The following is a 14,433-nucleotide window of genomic DNA, read 5'->3' on the forward strand; positions in this document are numbered from 1 at the left end:
TAAAAAACTGTTTCTCAATAATATTAAAATACTCTAATAATGTTTTCAAGTTACATTCTCTTTAACCTTTGTGCTTCTTCAATTACCTGTACATTTTCTTAGTGCAAAAATCAGGAGGTAAAAAACAGTTCACACATTTAAGGATGTTCAAAACAGAAAGACTGAAAAATCAGCTATTATACAGAGTATTCAAAAGGAACTATAGATGTACTTCAAGTCAGACATATGCTTAAGTTGTTGGCTTAATATGGATGGACTTGCTAAGCTTTTGCTTATATGCCTTGAAGAAATGGACAATGATTCACAAATGTCATTGCTCAACTACTTCTAGAATGTCCAAAGCATAAAATGATACAAATCTAAGTGAAAAAGAGTATGAGTAGGTCCACTATTGAAAATACCTTGAATTGATTAGAAACATCTGTCAGCCTTCTGAACAAATCCTCTGCTTTACTGAAAGCGGTCAGAAATCCATTTGCATGTCTTTCAGTCATAACAGTGAATATAGACTCATCTTCTGCCTCACTTACTCCCCTAAACTGATTTGGAATAGAGATGAATCTTTTCATTTCTCTGTAATATCTAGCTCGCACTTCTTCAAAAGGAGGTCTGAATTGTAAGCGACCTTGCCTAAAAAGTGAAACAAATAACAGAAAAACTAGTATCTTAATGTAATCTGCGCCAGAATATTTTCTTTTAAGGAAAAAAAAAAAATCTTACTTGAATGTCAGATCAATAATTATCTCTGGTAAATTCTCATTGAGTGCTTCTAAGCCCATTTGATACTGATGCTCCAGAGCTTTGTAAAGTTGATGATTCCAGTGTTGTCTCCAAGCTTTCATATCACTCGATTTGAAACCCTAAAATTTAACAATGTTTATTTATTTTTTTATTTTATTCCTCAAACCATAATTATAAGATGAAACTTATATGGTATAAAATCCAAAGACCAGGATCTTATTAACATTCAGTAATCACACAGCTGGCGCAGACCGGGTCATGGCACCAAGCTGGTCAGAGTTTAAGGACCATGTGGACAACATACTTAAGTCACAATGTTTTGTTTCAGATAGTCCTGTGAGGAGCAGGGAGTTGGTCCTTGTGGGCCCCTTCTAACTGAAGATATGAGTTTTTGATTTTGTGACCAGTTATTACATTTATTGCATTTATTTCAAATTAATATAGGATTAAAAAAAATCCAAATCAAACAGTCTCTGTGGTAAATCAACATAAGAGTTTCACTGATATTCATCACCCATTGGTTTAACCAGAATGTTCTTCAGGGTTACTCTAAAATGCAGAGGACTCTGTTGGAAATAATATAAAGAGCTGGCTGAACACGAGACTTAAACCTGTATCACATCTTCTATTTTCTTATTATATGTAAGCTACCTTTTAAATATTATTTATAAAAATTCTTGTGTGTTTCCACAGAACAATGCTAACTAATAAATTAATGTAAAATTTTACCTCAAAGAACTCAGTTTTTCATCAAAATCTCCTACACTGCACTGTAAGAACATGGAAAGCCTTATCATACAGTCAAGTTCTGTAAATCATAGACTATTCTGAGCTGGAAGGGACCCACAAGGATCATCAAATCCAGCTCTTAAGTGAATTGTCCATACAGGGATCAAACCCATTACCTTGGCATTATTAGCACACTGACCAGTTGAGCTAAATAGTCATTTGCAAGTTATGGAAGGATCTGCAGAAGGACAACAGAAGCTAGGAAAAAAGCTACAAACTCCTTCCAGCTTAAAAGGTTCTTTTGTTCAATTGGAGACTTTTTGGCGGGGCTTTGGATGCAGCCCAGGGTTGCTGCAGGAAGCTATACAGTTAAGGTCTGTCCTACAATTCAAAGTTACCCATAGGAGCTCTTCAACACAAAGATTCTAAAGATTAAGAAAACCTGAAGCTGTCTTAAGTAAGCCTTAAGACAATTATAACAGGGTTTTTAAAGAAATATGTAACATATTGATGACAACAGCAGTAAGACTACACCATCTTATAGGTTAAGTTTTATCACTTCTACTCAAAGATTTTTGAAGAGTGACTGAAAACAGTTTAGGTAATTTTCCATCTAAAAACATTTTGTAATATCAGAATAATTTTCAAACAGATCCTAAAGGAAATCATAAAATATACTGAGGTAATTATAAGAATCTGCAAATTAAACGTGAAAAGAAACCAAGCCAGATTATTTTTATATTATCTTGAGAGAATAAAAACAAAATTAGAAGTAAAATATGGTAAAGATACTGCATTTATTTGACTAGCAAATACCAATGAAAGTAATCTGCATTCACAGATTATGAAGGATAAGAACAACATATCCATCTAAGAATATAGTCCTTTGATTGCTGAAGGTTATAGGAAAAACTGAACTGGCTTGAATAATAACTCAAAATAGCTTACTTTGATAATATTGTATTTTTAATCAAAATTTTTATCATTTTAATGGCACTAAGAGTCTTTTCCAACCTTAACAATTCAATGAGTCTACTCTAAAAGTTGGCAGCTGATAAGTGAATAAACAAAAATATGTTTTTCTCATTATTTCAGGCAGAAATGCCTTTTAATTCCAAATTTTATAAATTTGTTTTATTCTGTGTGTGAATCATTCATTATCTGTATCAATATCTTCATTTTACCTTGCATAAATGGCTCAGACACAACTGATCTACATTATCCAAGGTTTTCCCATTTCCTCATCTAACATCTGTCATTGACCAGAAGTTCATCTCCCATTGCTAGTATGACATACATAAAAAAAATTATCTCCATCCTCCTCATCTGTGATTTTATCTCACGTCTGTCATTAACTAGGACACAGATGTTTTCCTAAGACAACTAGTAACTCCTTAATCAGAATTAATTCAATCATGCGATGTTTGAGTCTTAAATCTTGATTACTGTTGAAAAGTCAAATGTTCACAGTTTGCAGTAGGAAAATCAAACCCTGCCTGTGACTCGAGGCTGGCAAAACCAGTTCTGAGTTCCTGAAGTCCATCTTTCCAACGCTGCTGCTGCCGCAGTAGATCAATATTCATAAGCGATATGACCTGTTAAAAGAATTTTAAGGGATAATAAACATACTCATCATCATGTAAATTCAAGAAATGTTAAGATATAGTATGACAGACATGACTTCAATTTCATCTGGAAAATGTACCTTTTGAATGAAATTTGTGTGCCACTTTCTTAGTTTTCTATTTTCAGTGGAAATCCGTTCAGCAGCACCTTGGAGTTTCTGGATATAAGCCTCCAGTTCTCTGGGATTATCCCATGTTATTTGAGCTTTTCCTCCAGGACCTGATTTTGGATGCTTTAGAAACACACAACCTTTGTAACATTTAATGACAATCTACCAACCAACATCCAGAAGTGATAATATAACAAAAATGGTTTTATTCCTAGCAAAACAAATGGAGGATCTCCCTTTCCCTAGCTGCAGTAGAGACAAAATAAGACATGTAGGGGCATAGCATTATAGCTACATCAGTGCACTGGAGAGGGATTAATGACAGACTCCTAACAGAGTTTGAAATAGATCAACTGATGTTGAGACTGCTGCTCCACGAACATAAGCAGGCATCTAAAGATGAGAGGACACCTTAAATGCCTCTCTTGGTCTCTGTTCCGCACAGATCAAAACCAAAAATGTGACAATAATTGCTAATCAACTTCACCTGTTTATCAAGAAATATTTTTTAATAACAATGCAATAAATGTAAAAAAAGCAGCACAGAATATGCACAGATACTACTGAAATTAAAAAGACAAAGATAGGGGAATTCTTTCACCTTAATTATCTGTTCAAATGCTAGAGCAGATTGTAACATCATTGGCTTTTGACTCCAAATCATTTGTTGATCAATAGAATTATAGAAATGTGCCACCTGTAAAAGAGAGCTTAAATTTAAAAGAAAACATAAAACGTCTCATGTCACCTTTGCCCTAGCTGTAGGAGTATCCCAGATATCAATGACACGTCATGTGAAATCAAACTGAAATATAAGCCAAACAAAAACATACGTGGCATTCAGTGCAATCAAAAAAATAGGCCACCCCCCCCCAAAAACCCCAAGCATACTTCCATTAAAATACTTGCTCATATATTTTCAGTTGAAAACTAGCAATGGTGAGGAAAAGTTGTTACATTTTATGAGAATTCCCTTTAGCCATAATTATAAAAAACTGAAAACCGGGTAATCAACTAATTACTTGTCATATTTTTGTATATTCATACAGTAACTTCATATGGCTTTAATATTATATTTCAAAAGAAGACACATTCTGAAATTTCAAAGGATTTTTGTTTTCTTTTATGGGCTTCTCTAAATTTTTCAAGAAAGAAGTCACTTTCATACAGACAAGTACAGTGAAAAGCTTAACCACACAGACAGAAAAGACAGCACTGTAGAGAAGTTCAAGCAGGGAAGTCAGAACAGGAAGTTATTATGGCATAATCTCAATACCTGCTTGAGGATGACTGCCTGCTTGCAGAACTTTTGTGCAGTGTTTGCAAGATGCTGTATTTTAGCTGGTATAGCAAACCCAAGTGCTGAAAGCTGACGTACTTCTCTCAGCAGAGTCACCAAACGATCTGAGTAAAGTATGTTTAATGTTCCAGAAATGGGATCCAACTCCATCACAGGGCTATTAGCTTGGATACTGAACCAAAATCAAACATATTACTGAATATAATCTGATATTTATCCTTTCTTAGGTGCATTTTACTACAATATAACAAACTATTCGAAACAGCTTCATGTCATTCTATTTTGTTTTTCTATGCATATTAACATTTTCATTTACTCAGAAATTATTCCAGTAACCTTTCCTTTAATTCAAAGCCAATGAAGATAAGACAGATCATTTTTGCTTACAAAGTTTTTCAGGTTTGTGACAATAGTTAACATGTAACTCACAGCTAGACAGTATTCTAGATTACACTGTATCCATCACAGTCTGTCAAGCAGGAGCCTTACCAGCCCCACTCTCCAGCACTGCAAAGAGGCAAGAAAATAATGAAAGAACCAATCCTAAGAACCAGAACTTGCGTCAATGGAGAATGTTGGTATATTCAGCCAGATGCTCATAAGAACATCAGCCTATCTTCAGACTTTATTCTATTTTTTTTTTCTACTTTAGCAATGCTTCTACCACCATCCTTTCATATATACTTCAGCTTACTCATTTTTTTCTTTTTTTTCTTTTCTCATCTCTTTTCTAGCTCCCATATCCATTGCATTCCCCTTTGTAGGGAGCTACTTCTTTTCTTGTTCTTTTAACTAACCATTTCACATATTTTAAAATCTCACAATAACAAAATTTTATAGTACTAATAAATTAGATGGCTGTTATATATTTGAGTATTTTCATTAAAATACAAGCTTTTGCTTAAGTATAAACTCCTGTATCCCCTGTAACTGTGGACAAATTCTTTTCAGAGGAATTTTGCAACACTCAGAGTTGAAGACAGAAGATATGTGGCCAATCAACTAAAATTGTTAAAATATATTTTAGTACCCCATACAGAAATTATATTATTTTGGGGAAAAAAATTCATGAGGTTTAAATTTATCTGCTTACCCTTCTTTCATCTGCCTTATGTAGACTGTAGAATTTCTTGTGCATAACAATTAATTTGTTACTCTACATGTGTTATCTGTATATCACAGCTATATTCTCATCTAGTCTCTATGCATTATCACTGTAAAGATTACAATGGGTAACAAGTAAAAACAACAAGCAAATCAAACATGTCTTTCATTCCAGGTGCGAACAAAAACTTCAAGATTAGCTATTGATCTGCAATATTGGCTATTAATTAATAATTAATAATATGGTCCTATATACTTCACCTTACCAAGCAAGACTGCCAGGATGACGAAAGCAAAATAAATTTATCTATTTTGTCTCTCCATTCATTCTCAATCCTGTAATTTTTTTTTTATTTCCCTTGTCAAGTTCTAATGAATTATACCACACTACAGATTTCATTATTTAATAAATGTTATTTAAACAAGAGTGTATTTACCAAAGTCCTGACTTGGGATTTGATAATTCTGACTGGATATTCCTAGACCAATCATCAAATTGCTCTTGCTCATATACTTTCAACTGTTCCAGAAAAGAATTTGCACTTTGATGAAAAGTTTGAAATCCAGGTAAGTCAGACAGAAGAGCCTCTGCCAGCTTGATAGAATCATCCACCTTAAATACAATAACAAAGAAAAGAAGGTTAACTTCCCAGTATTCAATCAGAAAAGAAAAATCACAATAAAAATCAGTATTACAAAACATCCAAGTGGGATTCAAAAGCAGATTAGGAAAAAAAAAAGTGAATTCTAAACTGTGTCCCAATGTCTAAATTCTCTTTACAGTAAATTGGGTTTGAATAAGCTGTTCACTGACAACACTGACAATGGCATCCACTCCTCTTAAGATACCCCAGGATACCCCACTTGGTCTTTAATTAAGTCTCTGTAAAGGTACAGATCTCCCATGAGTCTTCTGTTGCATTCATAAGGTCCATGACAATACTCAAAGGTATTTGAAATGGAATTTCACATCTACAAGTGGACAAATTAAAATCCTAGTCAATACAATCAGTGGATATTTGAGAGCAATTAAAAAATTCAGCACAGCCTAAAGCAGACATAAAACTGACATACATCGGCTGAATCAGGCTAATAGGTATTCTGGGATAAATATCTTCTATTCTTACTCAAATCTAGAGTTATTGTAGAGGGCACTTATGTTCAGAGAAAACATTTTGGTTTTCACTGGTCAGTGTTATCCAAAAATGTTTAAAGTTTCCTACTAAAGTGTAAATACAAACTTTAAAAAACAAGATAAATTAAAACAGAATTGTTGTACATTTACTGCAAATTCCCTGGCAGGCACAAGCTCAACTACTCTTTGATTTCAAGAAGACACTACAAAGGTTAGTAATAACAAGTGAGGATCAGGATTTCATAATCTGGGTATCTGTGAATCCTAAATACAATTTTAAAATGCAAACTGGAGGGTAAAATTTAACAAAAACATCTACTGTATGAATTTTAGTCTTTTTTTTTTTTTTAAGAGGCAGTTCAGTTTACTACAAAGAGACTACATTCTGGGTCTGCTAATAAAATTCAACTTAGCAAGCAGCATCACTGATAAGGAACCTTGATTATATAACTCTTGGGAAGCCCACAATTTTTCTGCATGGAATTCCCCACAGAAATGTCAAATACCATGTTCTACATTTTATGAAAAAATGTGTGCAAACAGTAACAGAATCTGTTACCTTCAGCTCCAGCTGCTGTACCCACACAATATTATTGACAACTTCAGAAAGGTTCTTGCCTGACAGCGGTCCAGAAACATCACCAGGAACACCATGGCATCGAGTTCCAAAGTCTGTCTCATAGTCTAACACATGCAAAAGATTCATTAGAACAGAAACCTAACAGAGCAACTTGAGATCATTACTGCAGTTATAAAAATATACTAGGAAAACTGGCATAATTGTTGAAGTAAATAAAGATCCCTGCATGCACAAAAAAACTAATGCAATTAAATACCTTTGACATAATCTTGAAGTGCTGCCAGCAATGTTTCCCTCTCAAAAAGCAACTCTTTGCTTATATTTGGATGCTTTATCAGTTCCTTATGCTTCTGAAATATTTGAAGAAGCTGGAATATAAAGATTTTTAAAAGTTATCACTTTCTTAGGAAAAAAATTAAACATAGGCTGATACCACTCAGTAGTGCTGTCTTTGGCTCTAAGTACTTACTCCTATCCCCTAAACTGACTACTTAGGAATTAAATAACTTTATCTTCAGGAAAGTTTTCAGAATACAGAATTACCCATACCTGCTGTGGACTGTCCTGAATTTCTGAAATAAATTTCTTCAATTTGCTTGCTATTTTTTGTTCCACTGGTGCAATAATTCTTTCATACTGAGAGACTGCTGCTCTCCACAATGGCTAGAGATAATGAGTTCATGTGTTAGTTTAGGGCTATATACATTGCAGAAAGACACAGAAAGAATGTGAATAAATTAAAAATAAGCATTATACCTCTGTGTAAGGATTATAGTGTACAGGATTTAGGCCAGCAAAGGGTTCAAACACATGGGAAAGATGTAAAGAATTTTTTTCTCCAGCTGGCAAAAAGAACATAAGTTTTTCATGAAGTGTTCTAACAGTTAGCACCTATGAGGGAAAGAAAGTATTTGATATAACAAATGTATTTTTACATAAAATTTATATTTACAAGTACACATGTCTCTCCTTTTTACAAGAAACTTTTGAAAGACAGACAAACAGATTATAGAATACTAACTGACTCTGAAAAGACTATGGAAGTATTTTAATTCTCTTTTTTAACTTGAAACAATGCTGTTTAATTCTGTGTCTAATGAAACTAATGCGTATAATTCAAACCTCTACCTCATCAAGACGTTGGCCAAGTTTGGCTATCAGTTCAGGGAAATATTTCTCATTTTTCCATGGATGTAGAGTGTAATGTTGCCACAGTTGTCCAGTCAGGTATTCACAAGCTGACACCCACTGTTCACAAACCAAGATGCCAGCCTGTATATTTTCTTTAACACTGTGGAAAGTATCCTCCCACAAATTCAAAGTTGCTAATTTTCTCTGAACAAATCTACCTAGTGAGCCACCTAGAAGACAAAAAAATACAAAAAAAACAAGATGTTTGTTTAAAATAATTACTTTAAAGCTACACCACATTCCAATCACATTTAAAAAAATAGTGTAGTGTCTTGATTTCAAACCACACAAATGCAGCAATAACTGCAGCAATAATTATTTTGTTTCCGATTCAATAAATCTCTTGAATATCTCCAAGGTAAACAGAAGTTGGTCCAACATGTGAAGCTGATGGATTTGGATTCTGGATTCCACACACAAGCACCTATCTTTATCAGCAGCAATGGCTGTATCTGGCTGCTCCCCACAACTCTTCCTCTCACACACACACATCTGGTAGGAGCACACAAACTCACTGTCCTATGCCTGTCCCAAAACATGGGGCTGCTGTCAAGAGAATGAGAGAAGAACCTGTCTGCACATCCTGCTCTCATCTTCACACAGACTGAACCAACCGTTAATGGGAGTTAATGTAAATAAGTTTTCTCCTCTGAAAGAAAGACAGGGAATCAAACAGAAGCATGACAAATCCAGCCCACAGGCTGAAAGATATCCAACTCCATCTTCTAACTATCTATTACAACTATCTTCTAACTAACTATTCCCAAGCATATGTAAAGGCATCAGAACTGGCTGAATTACCACATACTAGAAGGCAAATATTCATGGATCATAATTACAAGAAGCAAGCACCTTCATGCCGTGGGCTGTTATTGGTGCCTTTACAAGGAAGAAGGTCTCTGCTCAAGGAATCACTTTACTTTTCTCAACTGTTCATTTAATAAAGACTGCATAAAGGTTTACCTATCACATCCAAGAGATTATGCATGCGAGACTGTGGATAAGGATCATGCTCTGTTTGTCTCCACACACTATCAACAGTGTCCTTGGTAGCCTCCACCAAATCCACAACTTCAAATAATGAGAGGGTATCCAAGTTGTAATAATCCTAGAAAAAATATCCTTAATATGTTTACTTTGCAAATAGCATTGTCAAAACATTTACACTTTCCTGAAGCTGGCAAGTGCTGTATTTCCTGAGGTTTACTACATAACAGAATATGTCACAATCCTCTTGAAAAACCAAGCATTTGTGTAAGTTTATTCATGTGAAGTATTCATTGCTATCTGAAGCACTATTCAAGAAAGTGCTTTGAGGGTGCCTGAAGTGTTGCATAACAGCATTAATGGCATCCTTTTCATCTCATGAGTCAATCCCCAGCCCACAAACTGTAGCATACAGTTGTATTTCCACAGCAGCTCCTAGTATTCAATGACCAAATCCACTCCCAAGTAAATGTCAGCATTCCCACCACTGTCACGACAAGCTACGTGAATATCATTTAAAGTAAAACTTAGCCTAAGAAAAAATAACTCAATAGTTATATATTCATATATTTGGAGAGAGTGTACATACACTGACATAGATTTCATAGGAAGAGTGGTTCTTACTAAGTCTAGAAATATTTCCCTGATCACACAAAATAAAACATACTTTTGCAATGTCCTCAAATAGGTCTCTAAAATATGAAGCTCTCTCTTTACTACTTCCTTTATGTTCACGATGAGCAAATTCTCTCCAGAAGTGAAATTCATCTGTTGGTGTAAGTATAGCTGCAAATAAAATAGAAAATATTTATATATTAAATTAATTAATGTTTATAAAATACATTCAGTCAGAACATACTTTCTAAAGCAAATTTATACATACGGTTATGTAAATATCCTTTAACTTCTGATCCTGATTAGATGCAGTATAAAAGTCAACTCTGCTCTTCTGGCATGACCAAGTAATAACCAGTTATATTTTACACTGTGAAATCACTGGGAAACCTAAACTTTCAACTTGTAAATAAATTATTTACTCTGAATTCAAAACTTAACTATAAAAAACATAATTGCAAAACAAACCTTGCACATCATCTTCACTGAATTTTGTTCCTGTGTAACTGGGATCTGATCTTCTGAGAGCAGTACTCAAGCCAGCTTCAAGCTCACTTAGAAGTTTCTGGAGCTTGGGATCAAATGTTTTACTCCATTTCTCATCCTGTAATGAAAAGTTTGAAAATTATGACTCACACGATAGAGCAATTAGTATTTTCTTCCCATTAGTCATTAAAAAAATACAAAATTCAGATTAAGTACCAACCACATGGTGGGATAATACAGCATTTTTTTTCCCTGAAGTCAAGGAAGAGCACCTCATTCTTTTGATTTAACAATTCAGAATAATACTATAAAAAACATTTTTATTACAAAATCAAAAGTCAGTTGCCAGGTTCATAAAGGCACCCTGAAAGCATGTGAGCCATTTTTCCACATTAACAACCAATGGCCAGTGTATTCCACATTTCCAGTCAGGCATATGTATGACCAGAACCTTCCTCTCATCCTTACTGATAGGAGCTTTAGTACTTTCTTTAACTTAGCAACTATAGCTATCAACCATTGCTTAATCTCCTCAAACATTTTGGTTTCATGACATAAAATATTTAGCTCAGAATTAGGTAACATCCTATTGAATTCCAGTATCTCAATATAAATCTACAGAACATTAAAGTAGTATATTGCTCACCTTTAGTAATACTGGTGCAAAAACTTGTCGTACAGCTTGATAAAGGGTGTTGATTGGTGAATCTAGCATAGATGACACAAGAATATTACTGTGAAGATTATCTTCAGTAATTACATCAGGTCTCAGCTTAAAGAATACCAACACATTATTCTTTGAATCAGTAGCTTCAATCTGTAATAATCAAGAAAACAGGATTTGTTAGAAAGCTGTTACTAACTGCTAAACTGCATACACCATTTACACAAACAATTTGCAACAAGAAAAAATTTAAAATAGCCATATTACTCCCTCTGGGCTCTGATAAAATTCTGGTAGTATTTGATTTGCACAGAAAATTATAATTTTTATGATACTCATTTCTGAGTCCATAGGAACCTGACTTCCAAAATCAAATACATAAAGCCTTCTACAGCATATAATGTCTGTAAATATCATCAGTTCTTACTACATTTTGAAAACTCCATTTACCACTTTCTCTGGACAAAACAGAAACTCTGTCTTGTGCCTAGAGAAACCAAGCATTAGGCCTATTTTAAATTGTATTTTTATGCTACAAACCTTCGGGAATATTTTTCTATAGATTCTAAATATTCGGTATGGTTCTCCTGACTTTGTAAATATATTATTCATAGATTTCTCAAGAACAGAGATGGGCATGCTCCTTCATCACTGAAATCATAAATTGCAGCATGATGAACGTTCCATCCACAGCCCAGTATATGGGTAAAGTTCCAAAAATTGCCATAAAGTAATTACTGAAAATATTTGTGGCTGAAGAGAATTCATAGAACAGGAAAATTTATTAAACATTTGATAAATTTATAGCAAAAAGATAAGCTAAGTGAAATCTCAGATCCTGTACCATTGCAAACATTTGTGTACTGTATTTCTGTTAAGAGAAACAAAGGGTAGTAAGAAGAGCTTTCAGTTTTATTGGACAGTATCAGTTTTACTTTCTTATCAAGTGTTTAGCCTAACTCCCACAGACATAGCTTCATTGAGACAACAAGTACAGAGTATAACACTAATATCCCTCTGATCTTCCACAGCTGCTGAAAGCTGCTTTGTATTTTAGACAGTGGCTCAGCAGCACCCCCAAAAACTAGTACACATATATGTTCATTCTTGCCTGAATACAGCAGGCACTAGACTTCAGAGGATTAACCAAGGAGTTATGCAAGTTATGGGTCCACACTCCACATGTTGAGGACTCCTTACAAGCTTCTTCCATGTGTGAAGCCACTGACATAAGAGACACCAAGCCCCTGGTCTCACTGCAGAACAACAGGTACCATTGTCAAGACCCACACCTTGCCTGTACACTCTGAGTGGCTGCACCACACCATGCCCTCCCTACATGGTGACACTGAGTGTACATCACACCCCGTGGTAGCAACCCCAAGAGTCACTTGCTGATCACAGGACTCAAGGCAGGACATTTCACGCAATGAACCTCAGATTTGTTTACAGCTGGACCCATCAAATTGAAAAATACATGCTTTGGACAAACACCCACCTTGGATTTGTCAAATATCAGCCAATGTACCACACATTGGGTGCCATTCCCTGCACAGACATTGCCTATGCAATCCTTTGGGGCACGTGCATGCAGCCATGCCCAGGAAGAAATCATACATCCAACTCCATGCCCAGGCCATTCACATAGAGACAATATACAACACGCTAAAACTGCAACAACATGGGCACAATCCACTAACCAATGTACCATCAGCTGACCATATGGTCTTCATGGACTCTGGGGACAGTGTTCTAGAGTTAATTTTCTTACCGTGCTGTATTTTGGGTTTAGTATGAGAATAATGTTAATATCACACTGATACAGCGGTTGTTGCCGAGCAGTAATTACTCAAAGTCAAGGACTTGTCAGTTTCCCATGCTCTGCCAGTGAGGAGGGCACAAGAAGCAGGGAGGCAGCATGGCTGGGGCAGCTGACCCGAACTGGCCAGAGGGATATTCCGTAGCACAGAGCATCCTGCTCAGTGCATGAACTGGGGAGAGCTGGTCGGGAGGCACCGATCGCTGCTGGGGGACGGGCTGGGCAGCAGTCAGGGGGTGGTAAATAACTGCACTGGGCATCTCTTGTCTCTCTTGGGTTTTATTCTCCTCTCTCGCCCCTTTTCGTTACAGATATTAACATTATTATTAGCGTGTTAGTAGTTAGCTATTGTTATATTTTATTTCGTTTCAGTTATTACACTGCTCGTATCTCAACCCATGGCGTTCTTTTCTTTCCGATTCTTCTCCCCACGGCGAGGTGGGGGGACAGTGAGTGGTACTTATCTGCCGGCTGGGGTTAAACCACGGCAGCCGCCAGTAGCTTGCAGCAGACACAGAAACCTGCACAGATATTCGCAGGAGGGAGATGCTTCCCAAATCTGACACCAATTTTTACGGCCACCAAGCCTGGGCTGACTGCGGGCTCTGCCTCCCCGCTCGCACGCCGGGACGCGGCGGACACCACGGTACCTTGTTGGAGGCGCTGAGCTGCGCGCCCGAGTGCTGCACCACGAGCAGGAACTCATTGCCGTCGTCGAGGAAGCGGCTCAGCTCCGGACGGGAATGCAGCCCCGCGGCCAGGGCAGCGGCACCGCCTGCCGGCTCCAGCCCGAAGTAGTTGGCAGCCGTGGCTGAAATAAAGCGCTTCCTCCTGTCTCCCTCCCCGGCCATGGTGGCGGCACGCACCTCGCCAGGCAGGATTAAGGCGAGGGCGGATGCCGAGCACCACGGGAGCACATGCAGGCGCTGGCGGGAGAAGACCCAAAAGGCTCACGGCGGGAAGGACGGCGGCTCGCTCCGGGGCACAGGGCTCCGGAGAGGCCCGGAGCCGTCCCGGCGTCGTCGGGATCCGTCACTATGGTGACCAGAGATGGCGGCCCTGGCGCGCAGGCGGCCTAGCTGCGGGTGGCGCCGGGCAAGGAGGCGGCGCTCGACGCGCTCAGAAATCAGCGGAACGGGGCGGGATGGGGCTGAGCTAGCGGGAGGGCGGAAAAGGTGGCGCGCTGCTCCTCAGCGCACGGCAGTCACGCTGGGCTCGGCCGGCCCGATCCGCTGCCAGGCTTCCCGTTCAGCGAAGCAGCTCTCCTACCATCCGCTGCATCACGGTGTCACGGCCGCCGCAGTACCTGGGGTGTTTCCCTCGCCCCGGAGCCCGTGGTGCACCATA

At 37.4% G+C, this 14,433-nt stretch overlaps 1 protein-coding gene across 2 annotated transcripts in view; it reads right to left on the minus strand.

Moving 5' to 3' along the window:
* The window catches only part of DYNC2H1 (dynein cytoplasmic 2 heavy chain 1), a 143,720-nt gene extending 129,436 nt beyond the window's left edge, over positions 1-14,284 (minus strand). For both annotated transcript variants that reach the window (XM_071434190.1, XM_071434189.1), the window contains exons 1-17: positions 13,737-14,284; positions 11,250-11,420; positions 10,586-10,721; positions 10,170-10,288; positions 9,479-9,623; positions 8,453-8,685; positions 8,081-8,215; positions 7,874-7,987; positions 7,581-7,692; positions 7,304-7,428; positions 6,047-6,222; positions 4,482-4,677; positions 3,807-3,902; positions 3,176-3,328; positions 2,967-3,065; positions 721-860; positions 402-630 (exon numbers count right to left, since the gene is read on the minus strand). In XM_071434190.1, the coding sequence (XP_071290291.1) occupies positions 402-630; positions 721-860; positions 2,967-3,065; positions 3,176-3,328; positions 3,807-3,902; positions 4,482-4,677; positions 6,047-6,222; positions 7,304-7,428; positions 7,581-7,692; positions 7,874-7,987; positions 8,081-8,215; positions 8,453-8,685; positions 9,479-9,623; positions 10,170-10,288; positions 10,586-10,721; positions 11,250-11,420; positions 13,737-13,937 (2,580 nt within the window). In that variant the 5' untranslated portion in view covers positions 13,938-14,284. The remainder of the gene's footprint in view (positions 1-401; positions 631-720; positions 861-2,966; positions 3,066-3,175; positions 3,329-3,806; positions 3,903-4,481; positions 4,678-6,046; positions 6,223-7,303; positions 7,429-7,580; positions 7,693-7,873; positions 7,988-8,080; positions 8,216-8,452; positions 8,686-9,478; positions 9,624-10,169; positions 10,289-10,585; positions 10,722-11,249; positions 11,421-13,736) is intronic.
* Positions 14,285-14,433: the final 149 nt, after the last annotated feature.

Source organism: Agelaius tricolor, unplaced genomic scaffold (assembly GCF_023055355.1).
Source record: "Agelaius tricolor isolate 1412-34295 unplaced genomic scaffold, bAgeTri1.0.p SCAF_9, whole genome shotgun sequence".
Classification (NCBI taxonomy): domain Eukaryota; kingdom Metazoa; phylum Chordata; class Aves; order Passeriformes; family Icteridae; genus Agelaius; species Agelaius tricolor.